At 35.2% G+C, this 17,787-nt stretch overlaps 1 protein-coding gene across 1 annotated transcript in view; it reads right to left on the reverse strand.

Annotated features, from left to right (window-relative positions):
* The window catches only part of LOC140169405 (BOS complex subunit NOMO1-like), a 124,803-nt gene that overhangs the window by 25,494 nt on the left and 81,522 nt on the right, over positions 1-17,787 (reverse strand). The window contains 3 exon segments of the mRNA XM_072192664.1: positions 3,234-3,433; positions 4,867-4,923; positions 7,597-7,686. Of these exon segments, the coding sequence (XP_072048765.1) occupies positions 3,234-3,433; positions 4,867-4,923; positions 7,597-7,686 (347 nt within the window).

Consider the following 17,787-nt stretch of genomic DNA (forward strand, 5'->3'; position numbering starts at 1 on the left):
AGGGACAAATCCTTCATTGTTTTTATCACTTATGCAACCCTTGAGGTGATTGCACTCTTGAATGCAACAGTTGATCAATTTGTGCAAATATGATTTAATTATCCCAAGATCATCTTTACAGAAATGACCAATCAGTATTCTCAAGTGACTGCAATCCATTGTGAAGAGATACAAATTTTTATTACTTATACTACCCTTGAGATCTTTGCACTCTATATGCAAATATGAGTAAAATAATTACTCAAATTAAAAAAAGTATTTCAACCATATCCAGTTTTCTTCATTAGAGAATAAAAAATAGGAATTGCTATTTTTATAGAAGATTGGCATGTCCAATATTTTGAGTGCAGGATGTGCCTGCCTCACTGGTAATCACTGCAATACTGTAGGGGAGATTGGGGTTAGTTGGAACGCGGGGTAAGTTGAAACATTGTATTTTTTTCTGTCACAAAAAATTAATTTGGTAAAATACTGGCACCTAGTAATAGGTATTAGTAAGGGTCATCCACCAAATTAGCAACAGCACTGATGCCCCACCAGTGTTGGCTTGGGAAAGGAATATCTGTTTTTGACTTACTGACTAATTTTTATACCCCTCAGAAAAGATGCGGTATCTCCATGTTGTTTGAAGATTCAGGGATTATTTTTGAGTATCATAAGCACTAGTAGTAAGTCCCAGAATAATGTTAAATAAAAGTTTTATTGTATTTCTTATTTTGTGTAATGAACTTTGAAATGTAAAAATAGGCATCGGGGTTAGTTGAAACTTTTGAGGTGGGGTTAGTTGACACGTGAAAATCGCATAGAAAAATATGGTTAGAAATTTGACTTTTTCAAAATTTGTAACATGTTTACCATTTCTTCAATATTGCTTTAATACGGTTAAAAAGCAATAATACAAGCAAAAAGTGCACACAGAAAGTACATTTTATAATATTTTAGGCTTCTCATATTTTGGTCCATGGTGACATTCGTCACCTTGTGTCCAAAGTATTGACCCACACATTTATTTATTAATTTTTTCACACTGATTGTATGTTAAAGGGTGCCTTCAAGGGAAGTATAACCCTAACAACACAATAATAATTATTTTGAAATTTTTACAAGCCGTGTTTCAACTAACCCCACCCTATGTTTCAACTTACCCCAGGTGTGGGGTTAGTTGAAACACTTTTTTTCAAATTTTCAAATTGGATTATATGAATAATCATAAGCAGATCCAATAAAGTTTAAGGCTGTATTTGTAGCATGTATGTATATGTTTATACTGATATGGTTAGTGTTTCTTGAAAGTAACCGCTTTGCGTTAAAAAGACGATTTTGTGAAAAATGTTTCAACTAACCCCAATCTCCCCTACCTGTCACTCTAGAGCACAATAGTAGATAGTAAAAACAATTTTCCTTTCATATATTCTCAAAATTGGTCTATAAATCAACTGGTTTCTCAATGTAACTGTTTGTATAAATAAGGTCCATGTAAGCGCCTGCACTAAAAATGTTTTACTAGGGTATTCTTTCTTTACATCAACCGTATTCATTCCAATAAGCGCCCATGCCCCAATAAGCGCCCACCCTAGGCGCTTAACAAAGTCATTTTGGGTGGGCGGTTATTTTTTACCTGGTTTAGCTAATTTTTTCGTAAGGGGCATTGATTAGAGACAAATTTATGTATGTTATAAAAGGGTCCTGAGACATTCTAGTAGCTTTTCTGATGCAGAAAATGTATTGCAAGTTTACACAGGACTTGTAGTCTTCCAGCTATTTCACTGTATCAATGTCTATTTGTCATAACATTAATGGTTAGCAAATTGAAAATACCCTTGGTGGGCGCTTATTGGGGCATGGCCGCTTATTGGAATGAATACGGTACTTTCATTTGATAGCACTGATGTTACACTTTGAATTAATTAAACCAAATATGGCTAACAAAGTACTTAGATGTACAAAGGAAATAAAAGTAAGTTGACTCAAATATTCCAATGTTGCTAATATCTTGTCAAGTACAACTGTCAAAGTACTTTATTTACATAAAGAGTACATAAATTAACACATTTGACCGAGATGATATAGTCGATGAAGTAAGTGAAAAGCCACAGTATGTTAAAAGGATGGCACATGCTCACAACAGTTTTTGTCATTGAAATCTACAAAGACTGCAGTACTGTGGCCCATCTGTTGAGAATGGTTGACAGCCGTATCCAAAGAAACCTGGATGCCCTAGGACAACCTAGGAGGACGTCATTCAAAGGGATTTGGATAGGCTTGGCACCAGGTGGTCTGTGGCGACAGCTGAAGTTGCTACCACGGATTGGGCTGCATGGAAGTTTCTCCCACATCAGGCACCAAGTGTACAAATGCATAATGCTGTCTGCTAGGTAGGTAGGTAGGTTGGTACCAGTCTTCGGAATAATTTTTTTACCAAGGTTGGGGTGCGCTTTTGAAAGTTGTGATGCAATTTCATCTGATGCAGAGCAACTTGAAGTGCAGTCTCAGACAATCAATACATAAAGTCAGAACAATGCGGTATTGCAATACCGTAGAATTCAGTCTAGAAGCATATATGCCTCTAAACGAGGTTTTTTAACGAAAGATATGAAAGGCCAATACCCTTCTCAAAAACATTGCAATAGATTGGTCTTACAAATATACATGTTTGTACAGCCGCCTTTATCAGTAATATAGTTGTTCAAACTCCAAATAACGTTTTTGTTGAGAGTGTCTGCCTCTTGTCTCTTGTGTCAAAAAAACCTCGTTTAGAGGCATATATATGCTTGTAGACGGAATTTTACGGTATTGCACTACACTTTTATAGTTGTATTGCAACAGGCACATTTTGGGTGAAAAATGCACCGCGATAGGGCTTATCCTGAACGCTGGTTGGTACGTAGGTAGAAAGACACTCACAATAAACACCTTAGTCATTCCCACAGGCTGGGCTGCCTTTGGAGAATAATAGCAGCATTAGGATGCTTAGGTTGATAAATTATTTTCTGACACCTGCACATTGCTAACACAAACCCCATATACCCCCAAGTACCTGTAAACATGTGAAACTGAGGATATTGACTCGCCCTATTGAGTCGTTCCTATTCAACTGCGGACAAACACATTTATATTTGTTTTGCCTTACCATGTGTGTTCAGAGTTACACAGAGATTTCATGGGTGTGTGTATCGTTGTTTTTCTGTATTTACAAACATGTACACATCCATATCCACACAGATCATTCTTACCTTGATGCAACTATATCAGGCAATCTTGGAGTATTTGGGTTGATTTTCATTGTTGTTGGCTCAAAGAACACATGCTCCTTTTGCACTGTGATCACATATTTATCAGATTTGATTTTCTCCAGTTGAAACGACCCATCAGCTTTGGTGGTGACCTCCTTTTTACCCTGAACTATGACCTTTGCACCAGCAACACCTTGACCCTGTTTAAGGAAGAGGATTTGTATGAAAACATAATATTGAATTACGAGAGACAAGATTAAATCTAGTTAACCAGATAAACATACCTTGGAGCAACCAACATTGCGGCCAGAACCACTGACCTTCAGCTGGGTTGTGATGTTCGTTTACGATTCCCAGATGATTGAGAGTATTCACAACATAATATTGAATTGTTTGTTTTCATTCATTCAAGTAATACACACAGTAACTTTACCATCAAGAAGTTAAAGCTAGCTATTATAGTGCTCTGCTGCATAACAACATTCTGGATATGATTGACAAAGCACTCTTCCTTATCGTCGTTGACCAGGAAACACCTATGTACTGTGGCCCTTGAAAATGATTAAAACAAAACAGCCAAGAGGTTACATAGGATGTTTTGCTTTAAACATGTTCAGGGGCCAATGACACATAGGCCTTTTTTTCCTGCCCAAGGATGTTATTGTTCTCATTCAAAGGGTAATGTTGATCAGTTGGATACCGGTATAAGGTGGGCCCCTGGACTAAATCCTGTGACAATCACTGTGGGCCTGCTGATACGCCATCATGCGGGCTTGCAGGGCCAAATGAAATTTTGTTACTGAAGTTAGCAAGACAGATCAATGCCGACCTAAGAACCAATCTTTCAGTGCTTCCCCACTAGGACCTACCTGTTGAACATTAATTTGCAACTCTTAAAAAAGTGTCACAAAATGTGGACCATTTTAACATTAAATCTTCAAGCTCATGGAAAAAATAAATTGAAATTTGAGCCGATGAAAGCTGATGAGGGTCCTTAAAAATTCAGGCATGAGACAGAGGTTCAAACAAAAAAGAGGAAAAGCACGAAAAAGGGGAAAAATTAATTAATCTCCTATACTTTTGTACAAAGAAGAAAAACTCAAAAAGGAAGAATTCCGCTAATCCCAGGAAGAATCCCTGAAAATTTTGATATATTTCCAGTTCTGATCTTGGTTAACATTGGAGCTCTTGACACAAATGAAGTATCATTATGCAGAACGTGATTGTGACCGTTCACCACAAATGAGCTGTAATGTCAGCGAGTTCACATTTTGAGATATTGAATAGGCAAATTCTCCTAACAATTAGCTTTACAATGATATATTACACGTCTCTGTTGCTTGTTTGCAAAGTAGTAAAAGATCAGTAAAAGGGTTGAGAAATTGTTTTCTATAGTTTTTTGAGAAGTTTAATGAACCATATCACAAAACAAGTTGTGTCGACATTACAGGCAATTGGTTGCAGATGATGACAATTAGGCTCCTTTTTGTCACTTCTGTCTGGCAATAAGATACTATGAAAAAACATCAAGTTTCCGATTAAGCCTCATTATCTCAATTGTCTTTTGTCCAATCCCCTCTAAAAACTATCCATTACTCAATTCTCATCTTGATTTCATACATATTGCACTTACCCCAGATGATAAAACCACTTTTCCTGTCACAGAAAAACCCTCCACTCTGAAGGCCATCTACAATGAAAAATATAGAATTAATATGCACATAATTATTAGTTTAATGTTTCCAATGAATAGATCTATTACTATGGAAGACATGACCTTAATCTCCCACACAGGGAGTGTCACCCATTCATTTTGTCTTCCATAGGGGGTGTATGAATTTCAACTGGAACAGCCCAATGTACTTCGCTTTCATATCAAAATTCATTGACAATAAATGAAATGATATAGAGTATTCTAACCTTTTGCGTCTTCTATATTCTTTCACCATTTCCCCAGTGAATACAATATCCAGGACATTAAATTGCCTCACAGGAAAAAAATCTATCTCTATAACATTTAATCAATTCCACCCATATAGAGCCAATGAAAGAAATATAATACAAGCGAAACTTTCAGGTTATATCAACAGAAAGGAAATGAAGAAGCTTGGTCAGTAGTATCTCAAATTGACTTATAATAGTGAACAACTGTCTATTTTTAGTTTCTTGTAAATAACCCAGTACTGTATCAGAAATGATGTATTATTTATTTGCAGCACTGTGTAAAGAAGAATCTGTTTTGCTGACTTTTAAGAATAACAAACTTCTGACCTTTGAAAAGTCCTTTAACCTCATGGGCACTACAGCCTTTTTACAGTGTCCCTAATTTGTAAATTTCATGATATACTCATCTGAGTAACCAATCAAAATGGATAGAACTTTTACAATTTTAACCTTAATCCCCTTCAGTCCAACTACACATTGTTACTATCTCTGATTGGCTCAACAGATGAGGGAGATGATTATAACTCTCTTTTAAGAAATCAAAATAGTTCAAATAGTTCTTAGAGGTTGACACATCGATAGATAGTACCCATGTGGTTTACAATCAATTTAATCTTGGGACGCACACAAGTGATACACAACTATGACTTGTATTCAGCGATTTACCATACATAATGGGGCGAGGGCGGTACTGCATTACAAGGAAGTGAAAACAAGACGATGCCAGTGAAAACAAGCTGCGTATATTTGTAAACAACTAATGTATAATATAAGGTAAATTAGGGCATGTATGGGTGTGCTGGAATTGCACTTCATATGAAGGCTAACATGTTGTTGGGCTAACCCAACTTGTAGCAAACTATGCAGTACCCAGATATCCACTCGACATGTTCTGTAACATTCAAGTTCAAATCTGAGCATTTTGAAGTGAGCATATTTGAGTACTTACATACCCTGCAAATGGCAATTCAGAAAACAATTCTTAATCTTATAGAACAAAAACCAGAAAACAAACTCATATGGGACAAAATTGAAAGTATAATCTTCAGTAGGGTTTTAAAAACACCTAACCCCCTCCAAAAAAAAAAAAAAAAAGAAGAAGTACCTTGGTTGTGCTAGAAGTCTAAATCTAACGACAAATTCAGGTTATAGCACCCTCAATGGCCACTGTCTCCAGTCAATTTTTTTACTTGCTCAGTGCAGTAACTACACTATCAAGACCTGAAACTCACCAGAATAATGGCTATTCCAGATGAAATACATATACCCCCAAATGGAATCGCTCATTCACCATTCAGGTAACCCCATTTGAAGTTCACACTTAGGGGGTGTATGGATTTCAAATGGAATAATTATCATAAAAATGAGTAAACAGTTTCTGTGAATAATGAATAAATAAGATGCACAATTAAGCTTTAATTTTGATCCCTAGTCCAATTCAGCAAATCAAAAGCTTAACCCAGGGCTATATAGAATCGTTCCTCATTTTAAATCTGTTGAATTTGACACATCATCAGTGCAGAAATGTCCAAGAGCCTCAAGAGACCAGACAGTGCTCATTCAGTTGGAATAAACCTGAGCTGATGCGTTGTCCATATTAAGCAGTGTCCACCCTGTTGATTATGGACCATGCCCACAGGATGTTTTAAGAACTTCTTAAAATATGCTGCATAAGAGTTATCACCTGGGTTTAACCTAGCATTAAAGATGCTATCCAGAAAAATGCAGCACTAATTTTTTGACATTAAAACATACAATCATGCCAAAAATTGTAGTCACAAAATTCTATAGTCAAAATATCATTTGAATGAATGCAACTACCAACAGGTGAAAGTGGTCTGACCGCGATCACATTTCAAAATACATCGCAAACGCATGACCTTGTATACAACTAATCCCAAGGGAGTTCGCTTCGCTTCCATGTTACGCCTGTTGCGGGCATTCATCACCCAGAGTACACAAGACAATCGTCACCCTGTTGGCAGCTCATCAACAACAACAACAACAACAACAACAACAACAACAACAACAACAACAACAACAACAACAACAACAACAACAACAACAACAACAACAACAACAACAACCATTGTCAGTCTACTGCTGGACGAAAGCCTCATCATGTATTCGCCAGGTAGCTCTGTCTCTGGCCTTGTTGAACCTATTTACTTGGTTACTCGTCAAAGCTTGTTCAGCAACTAGACTGTTCCCCAGTATCGGCCTATTTCATCTCTCCATCTCTTGCATTGCCTTCCTGATGTCCGCCATAGGTCTCCATACAGTAATTGCTGTAGTCCATCAGTTGTCTGTTCTTCTACTGATGTGCCCTGCCCAATTTCATTTCTTGAGTTTAGCTGTTTCCAACACCGTCTAAGTCTTTGTTTCAAAGTTATTTTTTTCTATAAGTTGAATAACCTACCTTGAGTTTAAGACTGTCATGTTTCACAGAAAAATTCATGGATGTTGGAATGACATCAAAAGTTATATGCTCTCCTTTATAAAAAGGTACCTGTGAAGTAGGGTGAAAAGAAAATAACAAAAAATACAGAATTAAAATTGACAATCAAAAAGTTTACACATAAATTCAGGTTTCACCACACATGCATACTCCTGCCAGATAAAAATACAGCATGTGATAGGGCCATAGCAAGCGGGGTGGCTGGGGAGGGCAAGGTCGCCCCACTTTTTGAAAACCATTTTGTATTTATCTATAATTTATATATCTTTATTTCAATTCGGGCATATTGGCATCTTGGTCACCCCACATTTGTGATGACCGCCCCACATTTTTCAACCTTGCTATGGCTATGTCCTTGTAGATATGCCATATTTAATTTTGGAGCCATCCAATGCCCTCCCTACAAATACCTCATAACATCTATCTTACTAAAGTAAAAGGCAATACCTGTTTTATTATACATTTGCAGCTACTTCATTTTAACTTCCGAGGGCACACATGGTCATAAGTTTTAGTCTTGTCACAATATGAAAACAACTGATGCATGGCTACAAACTTGTGACTGCACCACTGGGACAAAAAGAGCTCCATATAATGAATATTTCATACAGAAAAAGAATCCTGATTCCTAGTGTGTGATGACTGCGGGTTTGCCCCAACATGCTCCCTTCACATATAAGATAAACATCAGGCTATTCCAAGTGAATGACCTAAATCTTCAACACAGGTAGTGTGGATTTCAAATGGAGTCACTCATTCAGGTAACCCCATTTGAAATTCACACTCCCTGTGTGGGAGATTAAGGTCATGTCTTTCATATGGGGTGTATGGATTTCAACTGGAAATGCCCAATCTTTTCAACATGATGGAGCCACGATGTATGACAATGTCCCATGGCGGCACAATCAGGTGTGATAGTGTGTGTGCACATGCTTGACCAACTTTTTTCATGACTCCTACACAAATTTCACCCCACCAGAAAAGTATCACCTAAACAAGACACTATTTTTACACAACATTTTGCCCCAAACCATTTTTAGCAAAATCTTTTGCTTTTTGAACTCAATTGTCAAGTTCCAAACAAGTTAGCTACGGAAGGCCATATAGTAGGCATATCACCTCAAAAATAAATGCAGCAGAAACACATTATTTAATGTTTCTACACGAATGAGCTTTATTAAAGCATCAAAAATCAAAAAACGGAATTGAAATCGGTCAATGCATTGTGATGTAGTGTCAATTTTAAGATGCTCGTAAATGGAATTAAAACCTGCCACAAATGGCTATAATAACTAAATTGGCACATTTCGAGATTTTGAAGGTTTATTTGGACGCTTGTTTGAAAAAGCAGCGTTAATTAAAGTATCACAGGTTAAATGCCTATCTTTCCTAACTTCGTTAAAGAAAACAAAATTAAAAAAATCTATCATTGAATAATTATAATAAATTAACCAAATATACTATTTTAGCAAATTCAGCCAATCTGCAGACAAATTAAAGGTGAAAAAATGACAGCTAATTAATATGCAAAATTGATGCCAATAGAAAACCGTACATGATATCATGGTGCGGTTTTTTTTGCACACATATGTATACAAAGTTATTTCAATTGATAACAAAAAAATACACAAAAAGTAATTAATTATGCAAATTAGCTAATTACAGGTAATTATGTATTCATGATATTTTAATGTAAATTAGGCATGAGTAATTTTGGTTTTTTTCAATATTTAATGAAAGTCTATTCATTCACCATAAATATGTCAAGCATGAACCTGTTAAGATGTTGAATAAAGAAACTGCCGTTAATTACTTAAATATAATACAAAACATACAAAGTTTGACATTTTGACAATGTCTGGAATAAAATTTTCATTTTTTTCTGTAAACATGGTATGTGTCACCATTGCTCAAAGCCAAATCCGAAAGTAAAAATCAAAATTCATTTGCAATGAGACTTTAAATGAACATTTTGTTATCTGGATTAACATGGGATGAGAAATGGTAAAAGGAACAGCTATTCCCACTGTACAGAGTATACAAAAATAGTATGGCCTTGGACACACACAATGGCTTAGAGCTATTGTGGTTTGGAAAATTACTCCCTAAAAATATCTTTAATATAATGTTTTGTTTCAACTAGTTTTAGGGAAGTGCTTCATTCGTTGTCGACGGAAATAATTTACATGCTAAGAAAGATTAGTATTTCAGCTAATTGGTGGTAGGTCCCTTTATTTCAATAGGCCCATATTTACTGATTTATGAGCGATCTTCAAAAATCCATAAAAACAGGCAGTAGCTCTTAAACAAAACAATTTTTAATTTTTGGGGACCCGCTGGTAGCCTCGGAAAGGCTTCACACACCATATATCAAAAATTCAAACAATTTGGATAAATGAAGCATATGAGGAAATTCATTTATCGACATGGATGTTTTCTAAAATTGGCCAATTTTGAAGCGCGCGTGTTTCAATACACTGTTATGCTTGCATGCACAGTGTAGCAGAATTATTGTGCAGCCACTGTGACATACCTACATATAGTCCAAGGAAAAAATTCAATTAAGTAAGCAAGCAAGTTCAGCATTTTCAGAAACACTACCTTTTGCTAGTTGTGAATACTCTCAATCATCTGGGAATCGTAAACGAGAGACAAGATTAAATCTAGTCAACCAGATAAACATACCTTGGAGCAACCAACGTTGTGGCCAGAACCACTGACCTTCAGCTGGGTTGTGATGTTAAACACCTTGACTCCCGATGTTTAACACCTCAAGGTGTTTAACATCACAACCCAGCTGAAGGTCAGTGGTTCTGGCCACAACGTTGGTTGCTCCAAGGTATGTTTATCTGGTTGACTAGATTTAATCTTGTCTCTCAACCCTTTTGCTAGAACTTTTGCTGTTGAAAATGTATCTTTTTACCAAAAAACAGCAACCCACATCCCTTTTCTATGGTTTTCTTGTTCATGCACATATTTCTCATCCTCAAGAGAAAAAATATCTTTGATCATGGAGAGTTGCCGCAGTTGCGGGCATTAAGCTATCTCAAGAGGCAGTCAATATGAACTATATATGAAGAGCTTTGTTGCAAAACCCCTTACATCCACTTTTGACTTTTTGAGAAAAACAGCTTTTTTTAATTGTGCAAGTATTACTTGTTCGATTTGATTCAATTTGGATTTGGATAAAGTGTTAATGAATAGAAACTAAAAGAATAGGTTTGGTACAATTTTCAAGCCTTCCTATTTTTTTTATTATTTCTTTTATATCGCACATTTTGTGGATGTAAGGGGTTTTGCAACAAATTAAATTTACCCCTTTTCTAGTAACCACCTTTGCATTCAAATTTGAGCCCATTTGTTTGCACTACTTTATGTAACTTGACTAATGCTACCAAAATCAAAAAGAAAAATTGAAATATCTCATTTACTTTTTTAATAATGAATTTTTAATTAAATTCAGGAAAATGGCATTTTTTGGATATTTCCTGAAGCTACACCTTTTGTTAATTAAAATGATTTTTTCAAACATAGTGACCCAAAAACAGTTCCTTTTGGTTTTAATAGGTAAAGAACATTCCAGGCTACTATTATACATCAAAAAAATTAAAACAATGCAATTCTATATTCATTTTAAGTTCAGATTTCCGGAAATTCCCTAAGATTTCCCAAACGGGAAATATACAATATCTCCGGAAGGGAAAGTGGTATGAAGGTCAAACTACCACCAAAATGTGTATTTTTCCCACACTATAATGTCATGTCAATAACTCAATTTCAGCCAAAAGTGGATGTAAGGGCTTTTGAAACAGAGCTCTTCATATGAAGGTTAAAGTTTCAAACACACATAATTAAAATTAAAAACTGTGAAGAATGTGCACTATTGTCAATTTTGTCACCATGAAAACGGTTCCAGCAGTTTGCCCATGCCCGTAAGCACTTGATTTTCTTTATTTTTGCTCTTGAAAGGACTTCAATAAATAATACTGTTGTCAGTATGGTGTTATGACCTCTTTAAAAGGAGATGTTGCTGAAGTACAATTGGGACATGTTACCCTCTTCAATCAGATGTCATTTTCATATGGGGAATATCAGCCCCATATGTGACTTATTTGCCTATACATTGGTTCACTTGAAGCCTTTGTATGCCTGTGTACGCTATTAACTTAACATGCATGATTTTTGATACTGCAGCCAGCGAAATACGCATGTTCGTCAATACCAACTATGAGGAAAACCAAATTATAAGTCTCTGACGCATTCCTTGTGTGAAACAGAAAAATTACAACATCTCTAGAACACTCATACACTTGATACAAGTCTGCCATACTTGATGTCTATTTGATATTTACAAGATCAGAGAATGACTTCACTTGAGCAAAAACAATGATACTTTAACTAAAGTGTGTAAGTACTCCAGAAGTACTAAAATAATTGCTTTTACTCATACAAATATGTTAAGTAAAGCAAACTGAACATGTAGCAGTTTTAACTGCTTATACATGTTCCAGATTATGTGTGGGCCCTGGTAAGCTTAGTTATTAAATACATCTCAAAAACTGTAGCTTTCATTCCATGCTGTTTAATTTCTATACCATTCATATGCAATATACATGCAGATCATGATCATATGTCATTATCAATAAATGTAAATGCATAAAGTATAAAACACTCAATATCCTCTAGATCTTGATGAGTCCTAAAATCTAAGGTTATGGCAGGTCTCTGTACCAGATTAAATAATACAAAAGTTACACGCACAAAATCTACATTTTTAGGTTTTTTTCACCCAGATATGTCTGCGGACTAGTAAACCATGTGTGATACATGATCCACATGACAGTTTCTTATATTTTTCATTGTCTACAGTATTTGCTTTTCTGTTTTAATTTGCATTTTCAGAACATTTTCCCCTCAAAGTTATCAGGAATATCAAGGAAATATGCATGGTATGACTGGTGTCAGCTTGACTATCTAAATTCTATAAAGCCTAATTACGACGACAAATCATCCCTTTCAAAATTTTCAACTCAAATAGTATTACTTGATACTTAAGTTCATGTAAGCCTTCTAAATATCAGCCACCCTCCCACACATTATGCTACATGCATACGAGTTGAAAATGTTGCAAAATATTTTCAAAAATTTCAATTTTCATGGCTGTACTAGAGATCCACATATATTTGAAGTATATACAAATAAGTACAAAGATGCCCAGACACTACAAATTAGACAACACACTATTGTAGAATGTTTATAATTCTTTACTTAATTCAAACATTTTTCATCTCAAGGACCATAAAGTCTCTTGTGTGAGTTTCAAATGACAGCGGTGCTCTTATGTTTTGTGGCATTTTAACATAGTGGGTGTGCTGTCTTCAGTAGATAGCATACCATATGCTATCTTCAGTAGATAGCAAACAATTATCTACATATTGATACTGCTTCAAAGCTAAATTTAAGTTAAATGTCCCTGTCAGCAAAGTAGCCCAGGCCCTCCAAAAGATGCGGATATATGGCTTAAACAGTCTTTCCTGGGTTCTGGGGAGTCCAAAGGAGATGGGGTCAAGTTCCACCATCTTTGAAAATTTGCAAAAAATCACCCATTTTCAGAGTATTTGATTATATTTCTTACCTTCTCCTTCTTGGCCTACATAATCAAGGAACTATCAGCATCTGTAAACATCTTACAAATTCAGAGTTTTATATTTTTGAAACAAACATAAATGTACATGTGCTTATAACTCATTCTGAAAGTCATCTTCTAGTTACGATTATGTATGAAAGTGTTTTTTATCTATAACAGTTTGGTAATATTTGCGCTGGTTTATAAACTAGCCAGTGAAACAAAGAGGCAGCAAATTTGTATCATGAGATATTCCGAGAAACAGGGCAACACCAGATTTTTTTAGGGGGGCATAGTGAATTTCGTGAAAAAACTGGAATTGCTGACAATTTTCCCCAACTATTTGTTGTTTTGATCGTGGGAAAATAGAGTGGGTGCATCCTGAAATCCAATGGGAAATGTCCCTACCCCCACTCAGATTGCAGATTCACTGCCGACAACTTTGCAACTTTTAAACGTTTTGAAAGAAAAAGTCAAATATGAGTTTCATAGACTCTACAAGTTGAAATTAACCAATATGATTACATTTCTAATAAGGAAGCTATAAGATATATATATTAAGATTTTATAAATCAAGTCCAGGTCGTAGCACATTAATCTTAAGACTCAGGTTGCTATAAAATTAGATATCAGTTGATTCTGGGTTTTACTATTGGCTACTATTGTTATACACTATAGATAAATGCTTTTAGAGTTTGGTTCCTTCTTTTGTACAAGGCATGTAAGCATCCATCAATTGTCATTGGAGACTGACAATGAAATGCATTCTTTGTATTTTTACATAGTCAGAATCCAAGGTTAATATTTAATATTCTCCTATTTTTACGTACAAAGACATAGGTTATCTCCTATTGTACAAGGACATGCATTAGGTTATCTCTTATTGTGTAAAAGCATCTTTTTATAGAACTCTTAGCTCAATCAATTGTAAAATCAAATAACTGGTTTAGAGTTTTCTAGTTTAGAGTACTCGAATGTAAGTTCATATGTGCTAGTGATACACAATTTCTAAAAGTATAAACTGACTTTCACCACAATAAATTCAACTAACCTTAAATTTGCGATGTGTGACACACATCTTCATTAGAATAAGTCCTGTGATGTTGTGATGGAAATCCACAAAGGTGTTAGCCAATCATGATAGAGGGTACCCATGTTTAGTGCGGGAGGCCATCCAGATCAAGAAGAAATCGCCAGAACTAAATCGTGACCAATGACTGGAATTGCCAACTTTATACAAGGCCCTCATTCGACCAAAAGTCGCCAATGGTCAACAAAAGGGCCAAGTCCATTACAACATCATAAAACTTCTTCTGATGAAGATGTGTGTCACACATCAAAATTCAAGGTTAGTGGAATTTGTTGTGCTGAAAGTCAGATTAAACTTTTAGAAATAGTTTAGAGTATGAATCCTTTTTTAAAATTTGAGTTCTATCAGTGACTGTATACCAAGCTAACCAATTTAAGACAAATGCTAAAGTCTATCAGTTCAACCAGTGAACCCAGATCTACACAGGCACAAAAAGAAACTTGTCAGTTATATTCATCCTTGCTGTTCAATAACTTGATAATTTTGACTTATTCTGAAATATACATTTTGTTAATTGGACTTTGCTTTCTTATTTGACACCCTGTTCGTGAAAAAAGAACAAGAATTGACCAAGATATGCGCCTCCAAATCCTCAAACCCCAAAATCAAACGTTGCATTTTCAATGATTTTCAATGGGAACGCATCGTTGTATTGCACACAAGCACTACGGGCCAATCAATAAAGCACACAGTGTAACAGGCACAATTGAATCGTTAAAATTGCAAAAATGGGGGTTTGAGAGTTTGGAGGCGCATATCTTGGTCAATTCTTGCTCAATGTTCACGAACAGGGTGTCAAATGAGAAAGAAAAGTCCAATTAACAAAATGTATATTTCAGAATAATCCATAATTATCAAGTTATTGAACAGCAAGGATGAATATAACTGACGAGTTTCTTTTTGTGCCTGGTGTATATACATGTACCAAGTCCTCTATAATATTTGAACTACTGAAAAAGCCTCAAAACAGTAAACATACTCACACAGGGTCAATTTACTTTGCTTTAACATGTTACAAATGTGACACATTATATCAAAATTAATTGCTTCTCCTGCAAGTTAACATTTAGAATGCATATACTTGCCCATTATTTATAGAGACTCCATCAAAATTGGACTTCACATTCATAAGATGTGAACTTTTCACATAACAGAAAACAATGATATTCAAAGAAGTTCAATGTTTCCTCCGGGCGTATGTCAAAATTGCGGATATTAGACATAAACAACTAACATTGCTTGATGCATCACATGTATACACTATATAGGCCAGCATATAAATGTTGTATCCTAAAACAAATACCCTTTCCTACTTTGTTGGTTTTAAATTTCCTGCTATAAAGCAGTAAAGCACACAATAATTCCGTTCTGATAATATCTTACTAAATTGTCTTACTAAATCCTTGTAAGCACACTCTGTCGTGGATATCTTGTCATCTGAGTTCCATTGATCCAATAGCTGCCACTTGCTAATTTCAACCCCAGACTCTACAGCAAACATTTATCTTTTGTATTTATCATTCTTAAACACTTGTTCCTGCAATCTAATTGGTTCTTACCCTTGTGATATGACACAATGCGTACTCGCTATTTGAACCAATCAGTGGCGCATAGCACCAACAGGACAGGTAATGCCTTGTAAAATGTAGAATTTAATTTGATTAAAATTATGATATTTTTAATTGAAGTGTTTAAGAATGAGAATAAAGGTCTTGTTTTTAGCTGCTGTCGTGCATATATTGTCTCATATAACATTGGCGACATCATTATTTTTGGCGTAAAGCCACTAAAAAAATAATGTCGCCAGTGTTATATGAGATAGGTGCACGACAGCTGCTAAAAACAATACCTTTATTCTATATAATTTTAATTATTGTGTTCATAACAGGGTGTGAGTGACCTCTATTGAAAAAAGAAATTTGTTCAAAAAAGAGGAAAAAAGAGGAAAAGCACTGAAATATGCTCAAAATGGGCTGAAAATGAAAGAAAAAGCTAAAATTTTGCCTCACAGAACCAAAAAACAATTATTCACCTAAAAGAGGAGATTTCACACCCCTGTCATAATAAATAAAAAATATCAAAATTTTGATAACCGACAACATGATAACATCAAACATTGTTATGTTTGCAGACCTGCCAACATATACCAAAGTCAGAAGAGGGACATTGAGGCCAAAACCTTGTACACAAACCTTACACAAACCAGGTACCAACAAATTCAAAGACTTGAGGTGTGCAATACTTTCAGAATTCAGGGAAGGTTTTGCAGGTCTAAATTTATCACAATAGACTAAAGAGAATGCCATATATAGCAAAATTTTAAAGTGAAATTTGCATCATTTTCTGCTGTTCTTATATTTAAATTTGCCATCACTGAAATTTTCAGAAAGCAGGACTGTCCCTTCTTTTCACTTTGGAAAACCCAAATGAGGGACAGTTGGCAGGTCTGTGTTTGACCTTCCCTGTTGAAGAACTCACATTTATTTTCAGTATTATTACTAGCCTATCCACAATTTTTTAGCGAAAACATCTCATCTAGGGATGTCATGTTATTTGCTGTTGTAATGCATTGTGTGCTGACCATAGGCTTCAACATAAAAAGTCACAAGTTTTGAGTCATTGGTATAATTCTGGTATACCCTGTGCACCCGGTGTCTTAGGGTTAGGGTTAGGTTAGTGTTATGGTTAGGGTCAGGCTTATAATTAGGGTGGGTTTGGATTGTGGTTAGGGTTTTAATTAGGGTGGATGAAGATTAGGGTTATACGTGTGCGCAGGGTATTCCAGAATTATTCCGATATATTTTCTCAAAATTATCAAGAACTATCTCAAGAACCACTGATCCAATACTAGGCTTGTTTATAGTACTTATTTTAATGGATTTTTCATGCTGATTCAAAATATGATCACGGAAAAGGAGCTTATCGTCTGTAATCGACACTAAAGTTTGTACGGTATATAAGCGGAAAATATAAGACTCATAACACGGTGTATTGATATAGAATGGCATGCATGCAGTTGATCGCAATGCTTACGCTATTTGTGTGTTGCGTAATGTACGCTTGTGTGAATTTACGCGAGCGTGAGTTAGGACTTTATTGACTCGCGCATTAAGGAGGCACACAGGATCACTAATTATCCATTATTATTCACCTCATAACTCGAAAACTATTTATGTAAAGTATATAAAAGTATACATTTTTTGAACGGAAATGAGCTCATAAATCCATTTAAAATGTCAGTTTTGGGTCAAAAGTACAATTTTCAAAAAATCCCAAAAACGGCTTTTTGACCAAAAATTTTGGTCCGCCATAAAAAAATTATTTGAAAATCAAAAACTGTAAAACATGAATTTTATTAATTTAGACAAATAAATCTAGAAAGTGTTTTTTATTTTTTGAAATTTTGCTTAGTTTTTAAAATATATGCAAAAAATCA

The sequence above is a fragment of the Amphiura filiformis genome, chromosome 14, assembly GCF_039555335.1.
Source record: "Amphiura filiformis chromosome 14, Afil_fr2py, whole genome shotgun sequence".
NCBI classification, from domain to species: domain Eukaryota; kingdom Metazoa; phylum Echinodermata; class Ophiuroidea; order Amphilepidida; family Amphiuridae; genus Amphiura; species Amphiura filiformis.